Raw genomic sequence first — 21,521 nt, forward strand, 5'->3', positions numbered from 1 at the left:
TAGCTACAACTGCTCTGTGATCGCACGCACGCACCACGGCTAGCCTGTAGCTACAAAACTTAGCACGCCCTTAACAGTGTTAGCCTTCTGTTAAGGCTAGAGATTGTTAGCCAAATCTCTTGAGAGTAATAAAAGGGTTTTAGCGGTTGATGAATGTAGGGAAAATATGCATCCTTGCTGCCTGTTTGTGAGCTTCTATGTAAGCAGCTGGCATACGGAGAGGTAACTTTGTTAGCAGTGATTACAGGGGATTGGAATCTGACAGGCTAAAGTAGGAAGCAGGCACCGCTACCGTCCAAAGAGTTCACGGAGGCAACAATTTCTTTCCAGAAAAAGCGCTTATTATCGAGTGGCAGTGGAAAAAGAGTAGAACTAGATTTCACGTCGGCGTAAAATATGACAGAGTAGCTGGCTTTGCGCGATTCCCTCAGAAAAGATTAGTGACGAATTTTGCTAACGCTCGCTAAAGCTAACGGGCTAGCGCCTAACCGACACGTTAGCCCAGAATTCGGTTGACGGGTGGGGAGTCCAAACAGACGCGAGGTGAGCTCTGCTGCGCCGCACATTGTTTGCAAAAAAAGAGCCCAATTTCGAAAACCACGCGCAGGGACATGCACTTTTCCACTGTCTAGTGTCAATTCCTCAAAATGGGGTCTGCTAACGTACGTCTCCGCCATTTTGTGACAGGTTTTTCATTGAGCAAAGGGGTACGTGTAATGGTTGAATGTAACCCCATCAAGAAGATATCCGCTTGGCAGTTGTAGGAAAAAGGGATCAGGAGTAATTTCCAACCATCCCGTGAGATAAAGTCGTTTTGAAGTGGTCAGCAAGGGATAGTGGCAGCTTACCAGAAAAAGAAAGAGAAAAAAGAAAGCAGCATGGCAGGAAAAACAAACAAACTTGAAGACTGTATTGAACATATGCAAACTACCCAAAACCTTAACTTTAAAGTTAGCAATTACAGTGTGCAGGGAAATTTTGCACCACCATAAATGCTACACAGTCACTGTGAACATATAAGATTTCCCTGATCTCTGCACCAGGATACTGTGCAATGTAAACATTTAGGTAATATCACCATTAAAAGGGAAATTGTTTACAGGATTTAAAAAAAAACATATATAAAGACTATTATTAATTTACTGATATTTTGATCGCTATATTCATTCATTTCTGAAGGAGATGAACAGTGTATCTTTACTTCTTATTCTACTGTAGAAAAGCATAATAAAAATATCTTGTCAGTTTATAAAGAGTTTCTGTAAAGGCTATTTTGAAATAATTTTACTGCGTTTTTTTCCCTTTTATAAAAATATTCAGCGATTAATATGTTCTCGTATTTTATTGGTAAAATAAGGGTGCTCAATTAATTAGTATTATCCCCTCCCCCACGGGACATTTCCAAGTACCTCCTGACCCGTTTTCCACACGGAGGGAAGAGGGCAGACGGTCCCTAAAAAAGAAAACAGTCTCTATTGTTCCAGCGGTCGCTCGGTTCTGGACGGTGCAGTTCCTCTTTCGGGCATAGAGGTCGCTGCACGCATGGTAGGCCGGCCTCCGCGGCCTTCACATCTTTTTGTCTGAGAACTGGATCCCTCTGCCGCTCTACAGTGTGTGCGATAGCCTCGGAGCTGCGTCCGTAACACACTGTCAAACCACTCCAAACGAATACAACCGCGACCAAAAGCATTAATTCAACACCTTCTGCCATGGCGTTTCTAACCTGCCGGTAAATCGGTCGTATTTGCGACTGTTCGCTGGAACTTAGTACGGGCTTGAATCGGGCTTGCTTTCTGTGTGCATCAGTCTTTATTAGCGAGCTGCCGCTCTTCTTGCTATCAGCTATTTCTTTAACTTTTTTAAACACTCAGCTTGGCGAATGACTGAGCGCCGGCGGAGTATGGGATCCTTGGTGTCTTAAGAAGCGACTGAAGTGGGGTATAACCGTTTTTGCATGCAAAAACAATGGCAAATTCGACGGGGAAAAATCTACTAGATCAGCGAAGGAAAGGACAGGCTTTCCTGGACGAGCTGCGGCAATTTCACCAAAGCAGAGGGTGAGATTGGGGCGTCTTTATTTCCAAGAAATATAACTTTAAATCACCATTGCATGCAGCGGCGAGTTTGCCAGAAGTGTTATTTAAACAAATGTGGATTTATTTCTTGTGTTTTTCCAACAGATCGCCGTTCAAGAAGATTCCTATCGTGGGTGGGAAAGAGCTGGATCTGAATGCTCTCTATATCAGAGTCGTCTCTTTAGGTGGCTTTGCTAAGGTGAGTGCGAACTAAAAGTGTTATTTTCTCCACACTCTGCCTTCCGTGGACTTCCCGGTGGACCACTCCACAACTCCGTATGGGTAACACGGGACAAGTGTAAGCTTCCAGAACAGCGTTAGTGGGTCGGTGTTGGCCTTGTGCTAGTTTGCCATGTATCTCTATGTAATGTGGTGGCTTATGTTGTTGTGTGTGGTTTGAATTGAGTGTACAACCGCTCCGAGTCAGAGTGCAGTTGGAGCGACTCAAAATTAGCGGGCACGTTTAACATCGATTATCGGCTCGGAGCCCGGCCTAGGAAAACACCGCTTAGGTCGCGGCGTCTCGCCCGGGGTTTTACCGGTAGTTTTCACCCGGGAGGGGGGGGGGAAGCCTGAATTTTCTTTCTCGCCATAGCCATCTTTCTTCGGCTTCATGGCTGATGACAAAATGTAGGCCTCACAGGCCCATGCAGTGCATACAGTAAACGCTACCAAAAGCCCACTCCTAATTCAAACGGGTCGCCTCAAGCTAAAGCATTTGTTTACCGCCGGGGGCAGTTTGCTGGAGTTTAGCCCCGCTAGGTTTTAACGCCAAAAATGAGGAAAGTCAAGTTAGCTCGTTAGCTACAGTGCTAACTAGCCTGAACAGTAACGATAATGACCTAAAGGGAGTCAGGCAGTTGTACCTATTGTACTCAATTGTAAATAAGCACGGCTAATAAACACATGTGAGGCTAAACTTATAAAAATAATAATTTTATACTAAACACTCTGGTGTTTTTTCCCTCCTCCTAAAATATTTTAGAGCAGTTTCCAAAAGTTATTGATTAATGATTCTAGTGTTGCCTCATTTTTTTTTTTTTTGCGGGGGGAACCTGTGGCAGACCAGATGGCTTGCTGTCGGTGTAACCGCTCTTTTTTTGTTTGTGGTTCGCCGGTGTTTTTCATCTCTTAACGAACTCATTTCTTCTTTTCAGGTATCTGACAAAAACCAATGGATTGAACTTGGAGAGGAGTTTAACTTTCCGAGGAGTTGTTCCAACGCTGCATTCGCTTTAAAACAGTACTACCTTCGGTAAGTGGCACGGAGCATGCAGCTCTTGTCCTCTCAGGTAGCATGTGGGAAGTGTTTACAAATGTAGAGATGGAGTCAGCATGCAGGATCCAGCCCTCTCTGCGCCTCTCTGCTGGGAACCTGCACTAGGACAACATTGTGTCAGGCAGCTTAAGTTTCTATTGTGTACTTTTGCTGTGGCAGGGCTAGATAAGAACACCAGTCTTAAATGTGAGGGCTGTCAAGTGTGGATCGTAGCGTTGTTTTTTTTTTTTTGTTTGTTTGTTTGTTTTTTTTGGAGCACGGTTTAAAGCAGGATTTTTGTATGTCAAACTGGTGAAAATGTTGTAGCCAGGAGAGGACATTTGGTTTTGATGCACCACTGAGCAGATATGTGGGCTCTGATGTGCATTTCACACAGCCCCCCTCCAAAACTCTTAACCCAAGTTATCTGTCATGATGAGAGTCTGCCTTCTCCAACAGCTGGCATTTGTGGTTTTGGTGCTGGCCTCTTTCGCTGTACTCCTTTCCTCATGCATGCAACGATTGTTCCCCTCACCAGCACCTGCCTACGAGGGATCACACCTGCAGTGAAACACTTGTAATCCGCTCGTGGATATTTTGCAAGTTTCTATGTCAACAAGTTATCTGCTGATAGTTCACAGATTACCCACAGTTATGGATGCAGTTAGAATTGGTCAAAGTCTTAATACCTCCTTGGTTACAAAGTATTAACCTGCTACATATCAGTGTTAATGGCAGAATGCGTTACAAGACAGCTTTTCTCAAGCAAATGATCATGTGATTTGGTGCAATGGTCCACTAGGAAGCCCTGACCTCTGACAAGACAGCAGTTGGTCGTCTCTAGTCCTCCTCTTACTACAGTGCAAGTAGCTGCAGTGCAAAGTTGTTTGGTTTTCTGTGCTGGGATTTATGCAGATATCCTCACAGCCTAAGTAAAACTTAACAGACATAAGACTTTTTTTTTCTTTTCTTTTTTTGCCTGTGTCTAACAGGTTTAGTATTAAAGAGCTTTTGGATTTCTTTAAGTTTGCTTTGCGTGGACAATTTGAGCAATAAATGCAGCTGTTATTTTATGTCAAGACCACATTCATAAATACCAGATGCAAACTTGAGTCAGAAAATGATATAAATAAACGTTACGGCCATCTGAGACTCTTTCACCTGTCTCGCTGAGCTTAGTCACTGTAATTATTGCCTATAATATTGGGAAGGAAGATGAGACATAGAGGAAAGGAGGCCTCGCTTACAGCTGCTGCGCTCTTGTGTCACGAGAGCCTTCGGAGCTGCTTTCTAAAGTTTATCTGAGGTGGCTCGGTGTAGTGGATGTCAGAGGCAGCGGGTAGCGAGGGCTTGTCTTGCTTCAACTGCCGCTGATAATGAAGAGACTATTCTCTCTTCCCTGCATGCTGTCCCCCCCCCCCCTTTTTACTTTTGCCTGGCAAAAAGTGGGTGAATGTTGTAAATGCTGTGGAGGAAATTTCTCTTTTGCTGTCTCGCGGGGGGTTCAGAGGTCATAGGCAGGTACACAGGGTTCAGATTCAGTGTCTGATTCAGTGTCTCTCTCTCTCTCAAGGACACTTGAGCTGGGTGGATGTTTGCTAATATCAGTTAACCTTGATTATCCAGTTGAATGACCAGCTGTAACCACTGACAGCCTGGCAGTTTGTGAGCAATGTTTGCTCCTTTAACTATTGTGAACACACAGGCAACAGTTTGTGTTTTATAAGTGATGATTAAGGGCATTGTCAGGTTGGGTGCAGTTTAGTTTTTTTTTTAGTTTTTTTTTTTTTTTTAAGTCTGCTATCTTAAACAGGCCCATCTTAAAGTGTTCATTCCTTATTTATTTTATCCACTCTCTGAATTATTTTCCAAGAGTTCCCAGGTAGAAAAGTACAGCTCTGAAAACCTTCACCAGGATCGCACCGCCTGTTGCCCTGACTTCTTTTCTCTGAATGAATGGGACGATCACGATGTGGCCCCCCTCTCTGGTCAGCGCTTCCCACTCAGCGCAGAGTAATAAGCAGCGCTGAAGTTCAGTGCCAGCTCCCACTGCCATCTATTTGATATCTGAATGTCACTGTAATAAGTGAGCGACGCGTGCCAGAAACATTTTTCCAGCTCGTTTTCAACGTGTTGTGAGCGCTGCTTTGACATCAATCTTCACCAATGGCGCTGATTTCATTTCAACTTCAGGGGTGGACGGATTCGTGTCTGGATCAAAGCACCAGCTTCAGATCACTCTGACACTCTGAGGGCGCAGTCAAGACGCAGCTCTGTTTTTGGGCTCGTTTACTGGCAGTGTTGGGGCACGAGATACATATGTAAATAAGAGGTGCGACATTAAGAAAATCCCTGATCAGTCAGTCAGACATACAGAAGGATGTTGTCCAAGGGAGGGCGGTGAAGGAGAGTGTTAAATAATATATTGAATATGGCCAGGACTTGTACACAACATGAAAAAGTGTGAAAATTTAAAGGGATTTAAGGAGTTTGGGGAGATAATAGGACAGTCTGCTACATCACTGCAGCCAGTTTATACGTTTCCCCTCCAAATCTGTTCCTGTCAGCCTGCTACCTTTTTCCCCCTTCTATAATTTGACATATCTATATGTACTCTACCCTGAATTTTGCTGGATTGGCCTCCAGTTACTCAACACTGCTTCCACTTTTTCCCATGGCTGCAACGATTCAAGTGATTCTCAGTCAACACAATTTCACGTCTCCCACGGTTTTCTCTTCCATTAGTAGTTTCATATTATTTGGAAGTGGTTTGGAGCAAACTTTGAACCTTCACAACCTTGTTTTTTTTTTTTTTTTTGTGTTGTTCCCACTAATACACCATCATGCAGTTTGTTCGGGCAAACTCTGTAATTTGAGAGTGAATGAAGAGTGTTTTGAAATAGCTTTAGTCTTCGACTACTTTTTGTTCCCAAACTGAGGCGTGCTGTACCTAGAAACCAAGTCAGGTGACGGATACCCCGCTTTAACCTTTGTTTGCCCTCGCTGCTGCAACCCCATTGGGAGGAAATAGGGCCCTTGAGCCTGACATCAAGGAACATTCACTCCAGCTTCTGCAAAAGCTCAAATGGACAATTTATCAGTTGTTTTATTTTGTACTTATGGCTTATTCTGGCTTTCAGTAACATATTTAAACTGTTAAACGGGGAGAGTTTTCAGAAAGCCCCTTGTGTTATATTTACTTATCCAAATGCCTTCTTTCAAAAATGCATTTATTTTGAAATCATAAGTCTGATTTGATGAGCACACGTGACAGTGATCTGTTGACATGTTCATTCATGAGTGTTTCAAATTGGATTCACCTTTTGACTCATGCTATGCTTATGAGTTTGCTTTTTTTTTTTTTTCCTTCAATACTGTGGTTAGACAAACAGAAACAGGTCTTTGTGTATACTGCTTGATGCTGAATCAGCCAACACTAAGCGATCTGTCTCCAGAGTTCAGCAGGGTGCTTCTTGTGCAGACCACTCTTTAAAAGCTAACAGCAACACGGAGAAGCAGGTGCAATCCCGCTCATGGGTTTATTCATTTCACTCAATAGTAGGATGTTTCACATCAAGTCCTCTTCTGTTAGCTGTGCATTTCTCAACCGTTTCTGCCTTGTGACCCTTCTTTTAGACCCTTACAATTAGAAGGTGGTACACTCATGTGAGCATGACATCACTGCTAGTGGATTATGATTAATGCAAATTTATGCTTATTTGAATCTATGTTCTTAGGAGAAAGTGTCAAATGAATAGAATCGTATCAGCCTTGGGGATCTTGTGTCCTGTCACTCTGTCTGTATAGTGAACCATGCTTTGCCCAAAGAGACCGAAACCTTTTGAAGTAACTGCAACTTTCAGGGATAACATCTGTTAATAGATCTACATTGCAATCGAAGAATGAAATATAGACATTGCTTTTGGTTTGGGATACTTTCACCGCTGCCCTGTTGGTGTTTTCAAACTAGATGTGACGAGTAGGAATGGATATGACTAAAACTCATTGGTTAATGGGTTGTCGGTCACACGTTTTCTGACTCTTAAAATGAGCAAAATTCACAACATGGACTTTATGTTCTGGTTAGTCTCCCCCCACCCTGGGGATCACCCCCTGGTGTTCACTGAAAGGATGTATGTCTAAGGCACTTGTACCTTGACTTTGATGTAGCTTTTGGGTCTGAAAAGCAATCTTTTGTACTGTCTATGGTGGCAGTCGGTTTAGATTGATGTGTTATTTATGGTAGGTTGCATTTGAGTGCATGTGCACTGCAACAGGAGACATGCATGCATTCTCAAATTAAATATGAAGTCACACCTGTTTTTTTTTTTTTTGTTTGTTTGTTTGTTTGCTTTTATTTGTAGCCATGTATGGACTCTTCCTCTGCCATTGTAGCTTTGGTGAGCATGACACATGAACCAGTTCTCCACCTGCTGCAGGTTCTGGTTAGAATGGCTTTTCAGAGCTGGTGGAGCTGGAGTATGTCCGGTATAGGGCGAAATCCTCTTTTGGGGAAGCAGTTAATGGCTGATTCTGGTCTTAGAGTAATGGTTAATGGTAAAAACAAACGAGTTGATAAATGTCCAATAAATCAGCTGTTACACATTCTACACGGATCTTCCAGATAAAGTGTGGAATCACCGCTAACGACACATATCTGTGCAGTTCGTTAAACATCAGGTCTTTAGCTTTACACACGTGATATTGCTGTTTCTAGAAGGCAACAAACCAATGAAAACACAACATTGAACTATTGCCCAGCTTTTGGACTGCACACATATTTTTCTAGCAGGTGTTAATTTTCACACCGTTTTATCAGATTATGCCATGCACCGTGATGGCTGTTTGGTGCCACTGCTTCCTGTGCCATGCTGCACAGCCTCCTGTAAGTTCTCCTGAAACATCTGGATGAAGTGGCGTTTGATCTGGCTTGCATTAGCTCTCTTTGTATTCCTCCTGCTCCATCCTAGCTGCTGCTCAGGGTCGCCTAAATGAAGATGAGTTATCGAGAGAGGCATGTGGACCAGTGCTGCCTCCTGTGGTTTTATACGCATTAGTAGAAGATGTTGCACAATACAAGAGCAAACCTTCTATCACAGATAACATCTGAAGGCTCTTGGGACTTTTTTTTTTTTTTTTTTTGGGTCTGTCTGTAATTTGACCTGCCCTCCAGCAGTGTTGGCCACCACTGATAGCCTAATCTCCTTCTCTCAGTTTCCTTGCTAACAGGCAGATGTATTTGGCAGAGCCACAACCAGACTTTGCCATTTTCTTAAGCTCTTTAGCAGAACTGCATGACTTAGCTTGCGGTTTGCTTTTAACTGGAGTTTATTCTCTGTATTTTAGTCAATCCCAAGTTAATAGCAACCCGTGTCTTAAAAGAGTAAACTCTCTAAAGAGTAAATCTCTAATGTTCTAATGCTGGGAGACACCCATGATAAGATTATGTACATGCTATATAGACAATTAAAGCAAGCACTAGTGAGAAACACTTTATAAGCCCATACAAGTGTTATTGTTTTCATAGGCCTTCTCACGGGAGACTTTGACCTGGGGAGGCACAGGCATATCACTGATGGCTGCATTCAAATTGAGGGAAGGTGGCATCCAGGTTAACCGTCACATCTTACTGAAGTGAACTGAGCCCTCATTAATAGATGTGGCTTCAAAGTCGTGAGCAGTCAAAGCACCTTGTGCAGCGAAGATCTATAGACTGATGGTCTGAGTGAGGAGGGGTGGGGGAGGCAAATTACAAGAGAGCCAGAGCCAGTTGGCAACCTAAAGCTGAGCACGCTCCCAGTAAGCTGAAGTAGCACTGACTTCAATAATTGTTTTAGCATGTTGTGTTTTAGGAATGTGGGCCACTAGTCGACCATACAGGTAAACTGCATGTTGCTTGTCGGCCCCTAGAAGTATGAGTCAGTGTACAGCTTGAGTTAACCGATGATTCCAAAGTGTCACCTACAGATACCTGTCTGTCTGACCAAAGTCATTATTCTGCAGGCGTGCCTCCCAGATTAAGCTTTCCACAGCTTTGACACAAGTGATCAAAGCATCTACCAATAAGAGTGAAGGAAAATAATGATTGACATATTAGTAGGGTTGACCAGCCCACTCGCTGGTCCCACTTGCCCCGCGCTTGCTGTGTGGATCCCCCTTAAGTGTCTAAAAGGGTCTCATTGCTGCATTCGGGACCCGTGAAGGCAGATGGGATGTGATGAAGAAATGAAAGCAGATAACTTCAGAGCCAAACGAGAAAATGTGTCTGCTTTTGGGAAGGTTTTAATTTATTTATTTTAAATGACTCTTGTCGTTCTGATCGCGTTGGCCACACATAGTAAACACGTGTCATTGTGTTATGCACAGCCTAAAGTGCCACATGTATGAACTGCATTTAAAATACGACTGGTTTACTGAAGAATGTAATTAACTGTTTCAAATTACTCTTAAATGCACACACAATATTTGCACAGACTGTCTCTAACCTCATCCATTAGACTGTGCTCAGTTTGAACTGTTTTCTCACATTCAGACTAACCACTTAGGCAGATTTTTGTTTTCCCTCCAATTTTATCAGCCAGACAGTTAACAGCCTAGAAAATCCCTCAGTGTAATATTGCAGCTTTTACATTTATTATATAAACAAATGTCCTTAGTAATGAAATTATAAATACTTTTTGATTTCTTCTTGTCGGGGCAATAGTGGAACCCACAAAACCAATCACAGCTACAGTTTGGATGGATCACACGTTAGCATGTTCTGAATAGGGCTGCCACAAACGATTATTTTGATAGTCGACTAGTCACCGATTATTTTTGCGATTAGTCGACTAATCAGATCATGCATCCATTGAACGTAAAACGTACAGCTTATTGCACGAGCATGCATCTGCTCTTATATAACTATCATCACTACAGCTTTAAGTGTTTAAGGTATGTGCTAACTAAAAATAAAGACAAGATGATAGTTTATTAAATTTTAATGAAATTTGCAGATTGTTTTGGTGAAGTTTAATAAACTCAGCCGTCTGCTCCTTGCTATCTAAAATATAACAGGACACCTGAGTATATTCTCGAGCATCTCACACTTCTGATAATCAGTTGTCTGCTTGACGTTTATTAAGCTGTGTAAAAACTGTAACTTTAATCTCAGCCAAACCGATTTACTCAGGAACAAATAAAATACTGAAAAAAGCCAAACAATATCATTTTTAAGTTCTCTAAGTGACTTATATATATTTAACCTGAGTAGCGAAAGACGGGGTGGGTTTGAAAACGATTTGCCGGGAGTCCGGTGTTCTCACCGGCTCTAGTGAGCCTGTAACTCCGCCTAGCTAACGAGCTAGTGGGTAACAGACGTCTCCGGAAACGTCGGAGCGCTTTTGAAAATATGTGGTGTCTTGATAAACTGAGCAGATGTTTGAAGTTTACACAGCTACATTCTCGTCTGAAAATATGTTAAATGTTTATTTTGTGACCCAGAAAGAATAATAAGAGTAACATTAAAACTAACTAACTGCCGCCATTGTTGGAAACTGAGCTGGGCCGCGCTATGAATTCTGGGACACAGTTTCTTCTTCTTCGGGGTTTAACGGCAGCTGGCATCCTTGTACATGCAGTGCTGCCATCTTCAGTCCGTTATTACACTCTTAAATCCTACTACTTATTCCTGTGTCTTCTGGGATCTTACAAATCTTCAAACGACGTGTCGACTATTAAATTAGTTGTCGACGATTTTGATAGTCGACGTAATCGTGACTAGTCGACTAATCGTGGCAGCCCTAGTTCTGAATATACAGCCATACCAATGATTCATCCTACTATTTATAGTGTTACAAAATAACTGGTTTTAGACAAAATGTGTGAGTGGTCACCATCTCCATTTTCAAGGCAATGATGTGCCTGCGTGGTGAAAAGCTATCATCGCAAAGTCCGATGTAGCCGAGGCATCCTTTTCAGCGGAAAGGACCCTTTAACAGCTCATGTCAGGATTTTCCAAAAAAGATAGAGACACTCGGGTCACACTTTTCCTTGACGAGTTAGCGTTGGTTCCATTCAGCAGAGCACAGTGCCAATGTGGCGCTTTTCATTCTCAATGCCAAATTTTTATTAGTGGATTCTACAGGAGTGGCTTTGCATGACTCACAGTTCAAAATAATCTTTATATGTCTCATACTGGGCATCGTTACATCTCCTCTGCTTTAGCTGCTCTGCTTTTAAGGCAGCTTTCTTCTGACTGTCCACCACTCGTAAACAAAGCAGTGCATGAAACGACTGTATGAGGATTTCTGTGCTTACTGACATTTTTCAGCGCCAAAAGGAGAAAAAGTGTGCTGATATCAATACTTGAAATTTTGGCAATTTTTTTAAGGTGTCTCCACCCTTTTTATATACGCTATATGCATGTTAGAAAGTGAGGAAAAGATTAGTCTTCTTTAAGCAACTTTGCATCATCATGAGTCAGTTGACATGCATGCTCTGTACTGGCTTTAAGTTGAACAAATGGTTAGTGCTGTCAGTGATCCCGCTCTCAGTTGGCTCAGTGACCTCCATAATCGCTCCCGTGATTATTGACAAAGTAAACCACCCTCAGCCTGCGCTGGGCAGCCAACTCCATTAAACCCCAGCAAACATTTCTCTGCAGAAACTTTCACTTTGTGTGTGTTTGTAATCTCAGCGTCCTCGTCCAGCAGGGGGCAGTCCACTCTCATACACTGACACGCACTGGGGGCATTTGGGTAGTTGAGAGTAACTGAAGACTAGAGTGCCCAATCCCTGATCCAGATGTCCGTAAATAACGCCGCGCTAATGACAGTAGCTGTCTGCGCCGGGGTCTGCTCATCACTGCTCGCGCTTTGCGAGTTTCCCCCATGCGGGCGTGCTCAGCCCATTTATTTTGGAGGGAAAATAGGCGCTCTGTGACAACAACAAAAAAAACATGCACACACTTCCCTAAACGGTTGTAGTAATATTGAGGCAAGCCACGGCGGTTTGTGCTGCCTGGTGGTCGCGTGCTACTGAAGCTGCAAGGGACTGATGTTTCTCTCAAAATGCGCGCATGAGGGTGGGGAAAAAGGGGGAAGTGAAGGCACAAGCATCTGCAGCCCATTCCTCTCCCCTCTTCCCATGCCCCCCCCCCCTTTTTTTTTTCTTTTTTCTTTTTTCCTTTCTTCATGCTTGTACTCAGACAGCGGTTGATGACGCTGCAGTCGGGAGTAGGCCCTATCGCTCTCCTGCTCTTCCTCCCTCACTCACTTTCTGTCTCTCTCTGCAAATGAAGGCTGAGTGTATTTATAGTCCAGCGTGTCACCCGGCAGCCAGCGAACGGGGGATTACCTCGGCCACGATGAACTAGCAGAGCCTAATTCAGAAACAGCACTCGCTCGGTGACTCACAGCCACACAAGCTGGGCTTGCCACACTGGTAATACTAAGGTATTTTACTGTGTGTGTGTGTGTGTGTGTGTGTGTGTGTGTGTGCGTGTGTGCGTGTGCGTAGTTTGTGCACATTTTTACGAGGTATTTATGATATGTAAAAAAGTCTGAATCTGCAGTCACATGCTCATTCGGAACGTTTTTTCTTTTCCATGCAAGTTGAGTGAGAAGTTCCCAAGAATGAGAGGGAATTTGCTTTTGGCTTGCAGCTGCTTCTACCATAGATTTTTAGCAGGTAAAAGTGAGGAAAATGTGTATGTAGCTCATTCATTTGAAATCAAAGTTGCCTAACAACCGGCAGTTCAGGTGCATGGAAAGTGCGGCATTTAAAATTTAAGAAAGCATGCAAAGCCCCCCTTTATGACTGTGAGAGGTGTGCATGTTATGCAAAGACGGTACTTTCTTTTTGTGTGCTTATTTCCATTGTATGTCATTCTTTACTTAAGGCTTCAGAGCCCATAAAAGGATGTTTAGCTCCTTTCATTCCCTGCTTTGTTTTTGCAGTTCTAGTGATTGCAGGGCAGTTTAGGAGTGAACATGAACTCTTGCATTTTTGTGGGGTGGGGGAGAAATCTGGTGTGTTTATTGTGTTGCCTTTTCCTTTGGCGAGCTGGAAGCTAGTTGAGTATTTGCATGATTCGGTGCCAGGGTGATAAGTCACACAGTAAGGAGCTTGACTTCACATTTTAAAGAACCGGTTTGAGGGCCGCAGTTGAGGCCGTGCTGGCCTGTTTGTGATGCTGGTGTTGCAGACATTTGCTTTTAGCTGCCACACTCAGGGAACAAACAAACTCTGTCCTAATTTTACGTTAGAGGAAATACTGCCTATATCACCTTGTTATGCAATGAGATAAAGTCAGATCACTCAAAGGTAAATGGGTAGTAGGCTGCACACCCTTGAGAGAGTTTAATTGCAATGGGGCATTTCCTTTTGATGACACAAAGCACTCCTCATAATAACACCAGCAGGTAATGCTGTAACATAACATAGTTTTAATAAAGTAAAGCAGTAAAGTGACCCCAAAGGCCTCAGGGCATTTTTGCGTACAGGTCGCATTCATTACGGAAATTTTAGTTGTTTGTTTTGTTTTTTTATGTTTTCCTTTTACTTGTATTGCTTTGAGTTTAATTTGAGCACATTATTTATATAATTTTTTGTTGTTTCCAGTGAAAGCAGGTGTTGATCTTACTTCCATCGTCTCATTCTTCAACTCTGCTTGTAATTTGAAGTGTGTTACATTAATTGACATATTTCCCTTAGTTACTTCACTCTAGTATCTCCCAAATAGTTTATTGTAACACATTTCCCACAGAGACGTCCAGAGTCGGTCACATCAACGTTTTCTCATCCTAGTAGGAGACCCAGTGACACTCAACCCATGCATTTTTAGTTCTTCAGCTGGACCAGCTGTGAATCGTCTGTCTGCAACATGCATAACAGAAGCAAGGAGAGTCTGCAGAAACGATGTGGGCATTCCTCAAAGAGACTCTGCTTTAGCTCTAGATTAACTGAATCTGACACACTGCCCTAAATCCCCTCCACCTGCTAGACTTATTAGCCTAAATAAATCACAAAAATGGACATAAAAGCATTCATCTGTAAATTAAAGTAACAGGAAATGTTAAGAATATGTTTTGCTGACAGGACACAGACTGAAATGCTGGGATGATTGCTGAGTAGCTTACTGATGTGACTACAAGGTGTAATGTTAGTTACAGTACATTAGCTTTAAGCATTTATCTTACGTTAGCCATTGTAAACACAGGGGGTCACGGCTGACTTCACAGCAGGAATGTCAACAAAATGCTAAAGTGTGTTTAAGGATGACATGAGAATAATGTTAATACAAACTGAAACTCATTCACCTTGAGTTCTGTGAGATCTTTTAGGTGCTTTACTAAATTTTAAGCATTTTCTCATGTGGTCTGAAAAGGATGATTGCATCATTTGGATGTTATCATTTGAGAATCAGTTATCAGCCAGTGGTTATCCGCTGCAAACGCAAAGTGCTTCCGTACCCGACTCTCTTTGTATCAGCCAGTCTGTTCAGATCCGTGTCGGCAGCCACACTAGTTGCTGTCTTCCTCGTGTAGTTTCTCCTATGCTTGTGGGTTCTTCTTCTTCCAATCAGTGGCTTTTTGCAGTGAGAGATTACTGTGGATGCGGTCGGCTGTATCGTCTAGTAGCTGTGTCTTTAAGGATGGTAGTACTTCAGTGTTGGCACTTTACAGTATAAACCTACTCCAACGCAACTATGAGAAGTAACTACAAACAGTGTTATTTTCTTTCATTCCTTTTAGTTTTACTGTTTGTTTGTTCGTTGTTTTTTTTTTTATCGGGCATAGTTGCACATGTTTAGCACTATCTGAAAATTCAAGAGTGGACTTTTCACCATGCAAGAGTGTGTGATTATCACAGAGCATTATTTGTGTTGGGGTTTTTCTTTCCTTTTTTTATTATATAAACAAATCATTGCCAGTTGTGCTCTTTCCATCTTTGCCATCACGGCTGCTCTTTTGTTTTGTGGCTTCTTCTCGCCGAGCTATTTAAAGCCATATCACTGAAGGAAATGTGTGTATGAAGAAAAGTTATTTGTTGTTTTTGTTCTCCGACTCAGAGATCCGGATTTAGAAAAAGCTGAAATTGAAAACGGTCTTTGCGTTGCCTCTGTTTCCTAAAGCTTTAGAGCTGGGATGTCAGACTGATTTTACACTGTGGCACACATCGGACCCTCTTTGATCTTATGCGGGCTGGACCAGCGTAAGCTCTCCTTTCTGTCACTGTAAAGAAGTTTAGCGACACATTTAATCCCTCGGGTATTTTTAAATATCAGAAAAAGAAGTAGAAAATGATACCTCTGCTTTTCGACATGATAAAGAAATTATGCTTTGGGCTTAAAGTGTAAGAAATAAATGTGTAACATTATTGAAAAAGTTCTGTTAGCTCATTGCACAGACTGTCCTGTAATAAAAAAAATAGCAAGATTACTACTGTAGTAGTAGTAGTAATCTTTTACTACTGTAAAAGTCATACATTTCTATAGTGGATACTGAAAAAACAGGAACTTTCTGTTAGGGCTGCTCAATTAATCGAATTTTAATCACGATTACGATCTGGGCTTTCAACGATCATTAAAAATGACTGAGCCGATTATTAGCCCCTCCCTCATTTATCCGCGACACCTTAAAGGCCGGTCCGTGAAAATATTGTCGGGCGCAAAAAAGGTTGGAGACCGCTGATTAAGAGGACCCGAGGGAAGCCCGGAAAGCTAAACAGAAGTTATTTGGAGAGGAGAGTGACTGCCGCTGGTTGAAAAGCGAGGTAAAAAAAACTTCAGTGGTGTTGCACACTATTTTATATTATTTTTTAAAGTCATTGTTAACCCTTTAAAGTCGGTCAGAGCAGCACGCTCCGTGTTGTGTAACTATTTTTAAATCCCTGTAGAACCGGAACTGTGTAAGCTAGCGCAATAATTTGTTTTGGATATGAAACCGGAGGAGTTGTACTTACATCTTATGCCATCAGCTTGTCCTCGGTCACAGTTTCCTTCCACATAAAGCTTTGCAAAAACTGCATAAAAAGCTCTTGCAGGAACAAAAACACAATATTCCAGAAACACGCTTTGCCGTTCCTATCAGCTGTTCGTAACACTTCCCACAGTGAAACAGACGTCAGCGGGAACTGTCGCATGTCCGCCATTTCCTGGCCGAAACCGGAAGTGACGTCATTTTCGCGGAAATTGTAGTTTTTTACTTGTAGGCCTTAAAAGCCTATACTGGTCATGTTTGACCTTTCTGAATAGTTGCTGGGATGCTTAGAACTCAAATTGCACTGCTGGAAATAGTTTATTTTGATGCACCTGCTGTTTTCTTTGCAAATTTGCATCATAGGATTGTTTTTTCGTTTTTCCTGCAGTATATAAAAATTGGTGTATCTCCAAAATAAAACTATGAAGACACTCAAAATAAATTTCCTGTTGTTGTAAACTTTTTTTTTGCAACTTTTTTGTATTTAAAGTTTTGAGGGATAAACCTCTTAAATTTCTCCAAGTAGAAATACATGTAAAAAACAAAAACGATTTTCAATTTTTTTGTAGTTTATTGCACTTTTTTGCAATTAATGTAGTTACTATGGACTTAATGCATACATATTATTAAAATATGGGCTATAACAGTTGCATAGCAAATTGAAATGCTCCCACAAACGGCACTACAACATGTAAAAAAAAAAATATAAGCTCTGGCGGACTTGGTTCTATAGTAGGTCTTAAAGGGTTAAATAAATATCGTCAAATAATCGCGATCTCAATTTCAGTGAAAATAATCGTGATTATCATTTTTGCCATAATCGAGCAGCCCTACTTTCTGTCATTTAATTGTTGCATTACGCATTCACTTTGTAGCATGAATGGGTGGAGGCCTTTGTCAGCAGGAAAAGAAGTATAACTTATGAAGATGCAGTTAAGAGTAATAAAGTTCTCCTTCACATTTTCTAAAGCAGTCCAGTTAATCTGAAATTTTGTTTGCCCTCATTCTTAGAACAGCTTCAGCCAACAACTAACTTAAAACTCTAAAACATCGACTTCAGCCCTTCTGTGCTCTCAAAAATCTGCCCGTGTGCATTAAAAAAAAAACAACCTTGCACCTTGAAAAGGAAGTAGCTCAGATGTTTGCTTATCCTGTTTTCCCTCTCTCTCTCTTCCCGCCGCACAGATACTTGGAGAAGTATGAGAAAGTCCACCACTTTGGCGAGGATGACGAGGAAGCGCAGCCAGGGAATCCCAAAGCCTCTCTTCCAATCGGTGCAATTCCCAACTCTTATAACTACCAGCAACACATTGTATCAGGTAAAGTCCTGTCTGTGATCACTGTGTTTCTCTGTCACGTCTGTGTCACGTACAGGTGTCCAGTTTCTGCTTGCATACGTTTTCTTTCTCACTTGTTCATTTCTCTGAAGTTCATCCCATCTGTGTCTCGGTCTCTCTCTGCCCTTTGGCTAACTCAAGCACTCAGTCCTCACACAGGCATGATTGCAGCAGCGCATCACTTCATCAGCGCTGGGTGTGTGCAACAAATGCAGAGCTGATCAGCCCTCAGGTTAAGCATATGCACAGAAATACGACTCTGCCATTTGTTTCTAGGATTTTTGTTTTCATCACTTGAATTTATTGTGACGAATCGGAGAGCTTTGTCTCCGATAGTGTTAGATGACACACTGTGGTGTGTTACAAATTCATGTGAGCTTTTCATGTTCTGGCATCAAGCAGGCTTCATTTGCTCGTTCTGCTGTGGAGGTTAGAAACACTAATGAGCTCATGTGATACAGCCTTTTGTAAAAGGTCTAATTGTAATTTTCTAGTTTTAAACGTCTGAGCCTTTAAGCATGCGTAGGGCATCCTTATGTGTGTTTCTCGGCAGGCAGCTCTCCCTTCATCCACAGCCTTTGTGCTTTACACAGATGCCAGATCCACCTGCTAAGATGCAGGGTTTTTGTTTAGACTGGGTCTGTTAAGGCTCAACTATACCTCAAGTCCACCAGGATCCACTTGGGTCCGTCTGATGTAGAATTACAGTGATCGCCAGACTTAACGCAGATGACCTCGTGCCTGGTTGTTTTCCTGACTGTGGATAATTTACATTATAGTTCAACTACCCATGGCAGCAGACTTTGAATGGTAGGAATGACTGCTCAGCCATTGAATAACCAGGTGTCGACGACTGCATATAATCAAGACTTTATACTCTCTGCAGTCAAAATACTACACAGGAAACCCCCTCAGTCCTGATTCTCCTGGCAGGGTTTGCTGTAGTATATTACAGGATTTCAAACACACTGTGGGATAGTCGAGCCTCTCTGCTGTTGGTCCAATTCACGACTCTGCTTTATTGTACTTTTCATTTAATCCCTTTTGTTACACAGTGACTCATTTAATTCAGATTTCACCTTGCTAAGTGCTGCTGTGTTTGAGCTGAGCCTGCGAAGCATGCAGTGATTTGTCTGTGCCTTTTTCATTTTCTTGGAAGTTGCTTACACACACCTAAGCGTTGACTAATTATTTTTCAAAGCCAGGCATGCAGCCACTTTCTTTACAAAAAGCAGCCCCTGAAGAGTCACATTATATTTCACACAAAATGTTTCTGCGTATGCATCCAAGGCCGGCCTCTTGTCTGTTTTGTCAGGCGGCGCTCACACACACACACAGTGTGAGATATCCATTAGCCTCACAACGTTGTAGAGCTGACTGCTGGGCTGCTCTCAGAGGTAATTGACTGTCCTGACAACAGTTATTGATGAAGGGAAGAGGGAAGCACTTGTTGGTTTTCCCTTTGCCTCACTTTAGATTAGAGTCTCCAGCCTTTCAGTCGCAGGCTCTTTCCTTGCTGCCCGCTGAGCTAATTGACTCCAAAACACGACCATGGAGGGGCAGAAAACACGACAAATGGTGGTGAACTTAACTGCGGCTTGTAAGGTTTTTTTTTCTTTTTTCCCCCCCTTCCACCTTCATTCACTAGCCAAAGAACAGTTACTCCCCCATAATACTTGTTGTACAACACTTTTATTCCTGCTTTTTTTTCCCCTAAAGCTTGTGATTGTAAGTATTATGTCGTATTGAGCGGTGATGATTCACTAATTCTGTGCTTGTAATACTCAAACGCTCTTGCATGCCCTTGGCTCAAACCATTAATTTTAAATCAGTTGTAATCTGTATGATGGAAGGAGAGCTCATGATGACAAAGTGTAACAGTTCTGCGTAGCTTTACGGCGACTTTTATTTTCGACGCCCACACTTTTTATGCTTGTGGTTCTCTCAGCGTGTTGTTTTCACCATTAAAGGTCGAAACAGCAGCTGTACATTCACCTAACTTTAAGCAGCACACAAAGATGGTATTAACCTGACCACCACAGAGTTAGAGCTGCAACCACCAATTTCATCATGGCTTCATTGTTGGCTTAATTTCTCAGGTTTTGCCTATAAATACATTAGCACTTAACTTACAAATGAATTGGAAAATATTTTCATCGACACATTTGACAAGTTGTATATTTAAGAAGAAAATAGATTACAGAAGATTAATGAGTTCATCAGTTTGTTGCTCTGCTAATTGCAGCATTAAACAGCCCATGCGGTGATTTCCATGTCAGTCACGTCTGTTTGCGGGACTAAAGATGACAGGCATCCGGTATTCATTTGCTCGGTGCGCACAGAGATTTCTCCATATTCTCTTAAATCTTTTGATGGTATTTGCTGTAGATGATGAGATGATCAAAGGCTTTGCAATTTTATGTTAAGGAACACAAGTGTTCTACAATTTATAGACAGTTTTTTGCAGATGAGTGGAACTCTGGGTCTCTAAGATGCTCTTTTTATACCCAGGCATGTTGCTAACTTGCTGCCAGTTAATCTAAATAGTTGCAAAATCTTTGTCCAGCTGCGTCTTTTTTGGATATCTTAGTTTTCTAGCCTTTTGTTGCTGCCTTAAAATTCTTTTTATCCCCATTAAATGGTAAAACATCTGTTTAAACATGTTTTCTTAGTTCTATTGTGAAAACATTTATGGGTTTATGAGCTTTTTAAGTCATTTAATTGGTTTTATTTAAATTTTTTTACATCGTTCCAACATTTTCAGAATTGGGTTTAAAGAAGCTATATGAAAATAAAGTTTTGAGCCTAAAAAGAACAGTAAAAAACGTAGAGCCTGTAAAAGTACCGTCTGTTGCCCAAATGCAAACTATGAGCTCTGTTTCCACAGACTAGGGGGCTCATGATTAAAGGGCTCTGCTTTTAGAAACTTTAGGAATCACAAGTAAGTTTTAAGTGTGAGAACTATGTGCTCTATTAGGATAATATGGAACTATGAGGCCTTTTTAAGGTGGCATGAATGTTTGCCGCCATGCACCAAACTCTTTGGTTTGACGTCTGGCCCTCAACGTTTTGGGAATCATCTTCGCAAAACTTGAAGTTGAGACTTTTGACAGGTTGCTAGCATGCTTGTAGGCTTGGCACATGGTCATCTTGGCTATATTATTTAAGAGTCGTAGCGATAAATGTTAAATGTGCATTTCTTTACCTTCTTTTATGAGCTGATTTAGAATTTTTGTTTTTATTTAAACATTTTGACGCTGGTTGTAAACTCCAACATTTGAAATCACGCCATCTTTGAACATTTAACTGCTGTAAAACTGATTTAACACAACAGATTCCGATTAGACGCTGCCTTCTGATTCGCTGCTAGGCCAGTAACAATTAACAAGGCTGCTATTGGCTGGTGTTTGCAATGTGTGGCTGATTTATCAGCTGCCAGTTTCCATCATGGCAGCAAAGCTTCGGCACAAGTGGGATGGCCCTCGTGTTATCATTGCAACACTTACTGAAGCTACCATAAAATTGTTTATGAAGACCGATATTAGCGTCCCGTTGGTGTGATCATGAAACCCCTTACATACATACTTGATGGCAAGAAGGTATCTTTTATTCACAGTGACACTGATGTGTCTGCAGTGAGCGGATACTGGCTGATTTTTGTGCACTGCCTCTGATAGATCTTTGAGAAATGAAGCCCATTTGTACCACAGGCCCTGAATTTAAATATAACTATACTGCATAGTGAGCGGTAATTATTTGACAGCTTTTCTGGAAACCTCTCACCGAGCCTCTCTTTACGCTGTTGTCTCTGAGGCGCGCGACAACTGTTAATTCATTCCTGCTCATAAAGCCTGCACCCGTCAGACGAGCCGATGTCTATCAGTCCTCT

At 41.9% G+C, this 21,521-nt stretch overlaps 1 protein-coding gene across 1 annotated transcript in view; it reads left to right on the forward strand.

The window, feature by feature from the left end:
- The first annotated feature begins 642 nt into the window (after positions 1-642).
- The window catches only part of arid2 (AT-rich interactive domain 2), a 40,287-nt gene continuing 19,408 nt past the window's right edge, over positions 643-21,521 (forward strand). The window contains exons 1-4 of the mRNA XM_085385846.1: positions 643-2,057; positions 2,181-2,274; positions 3,233-3,330; positions 17,481-17,614. Coding sequence (XP_085241972.1) covers positions 1,966-2,057; positions 2,181-2,274; positions 3,233-3,330; positions 17,481-17,614 — 418 coding nt within the window. The 5' untranslated portion in view covers positions 643-1,965. The remainder of the gene's footprint in view (positions 2,058-2,180; positions 2,275-3,232; positions 3,331-17,480; positions 17,615-21,521) is intronic.

Source organism: Rhamphochromis longiceps, linkage group LG17, assembly GCF_057381845.1.
Source record: "Rhamphochromis longiceps isolate RC_006_pf linkage group LG17, R_longiceps_female_GT1.1, whole genome shotgun sequence".
In the NCBI taxonomy this organism is placed as follows: Eukaryota; Metazoa; Chordata; class Actinopteri; order Cichliformes; family Cichlidae; genus Rhamphochromis; species Rhamphochromis longiceps.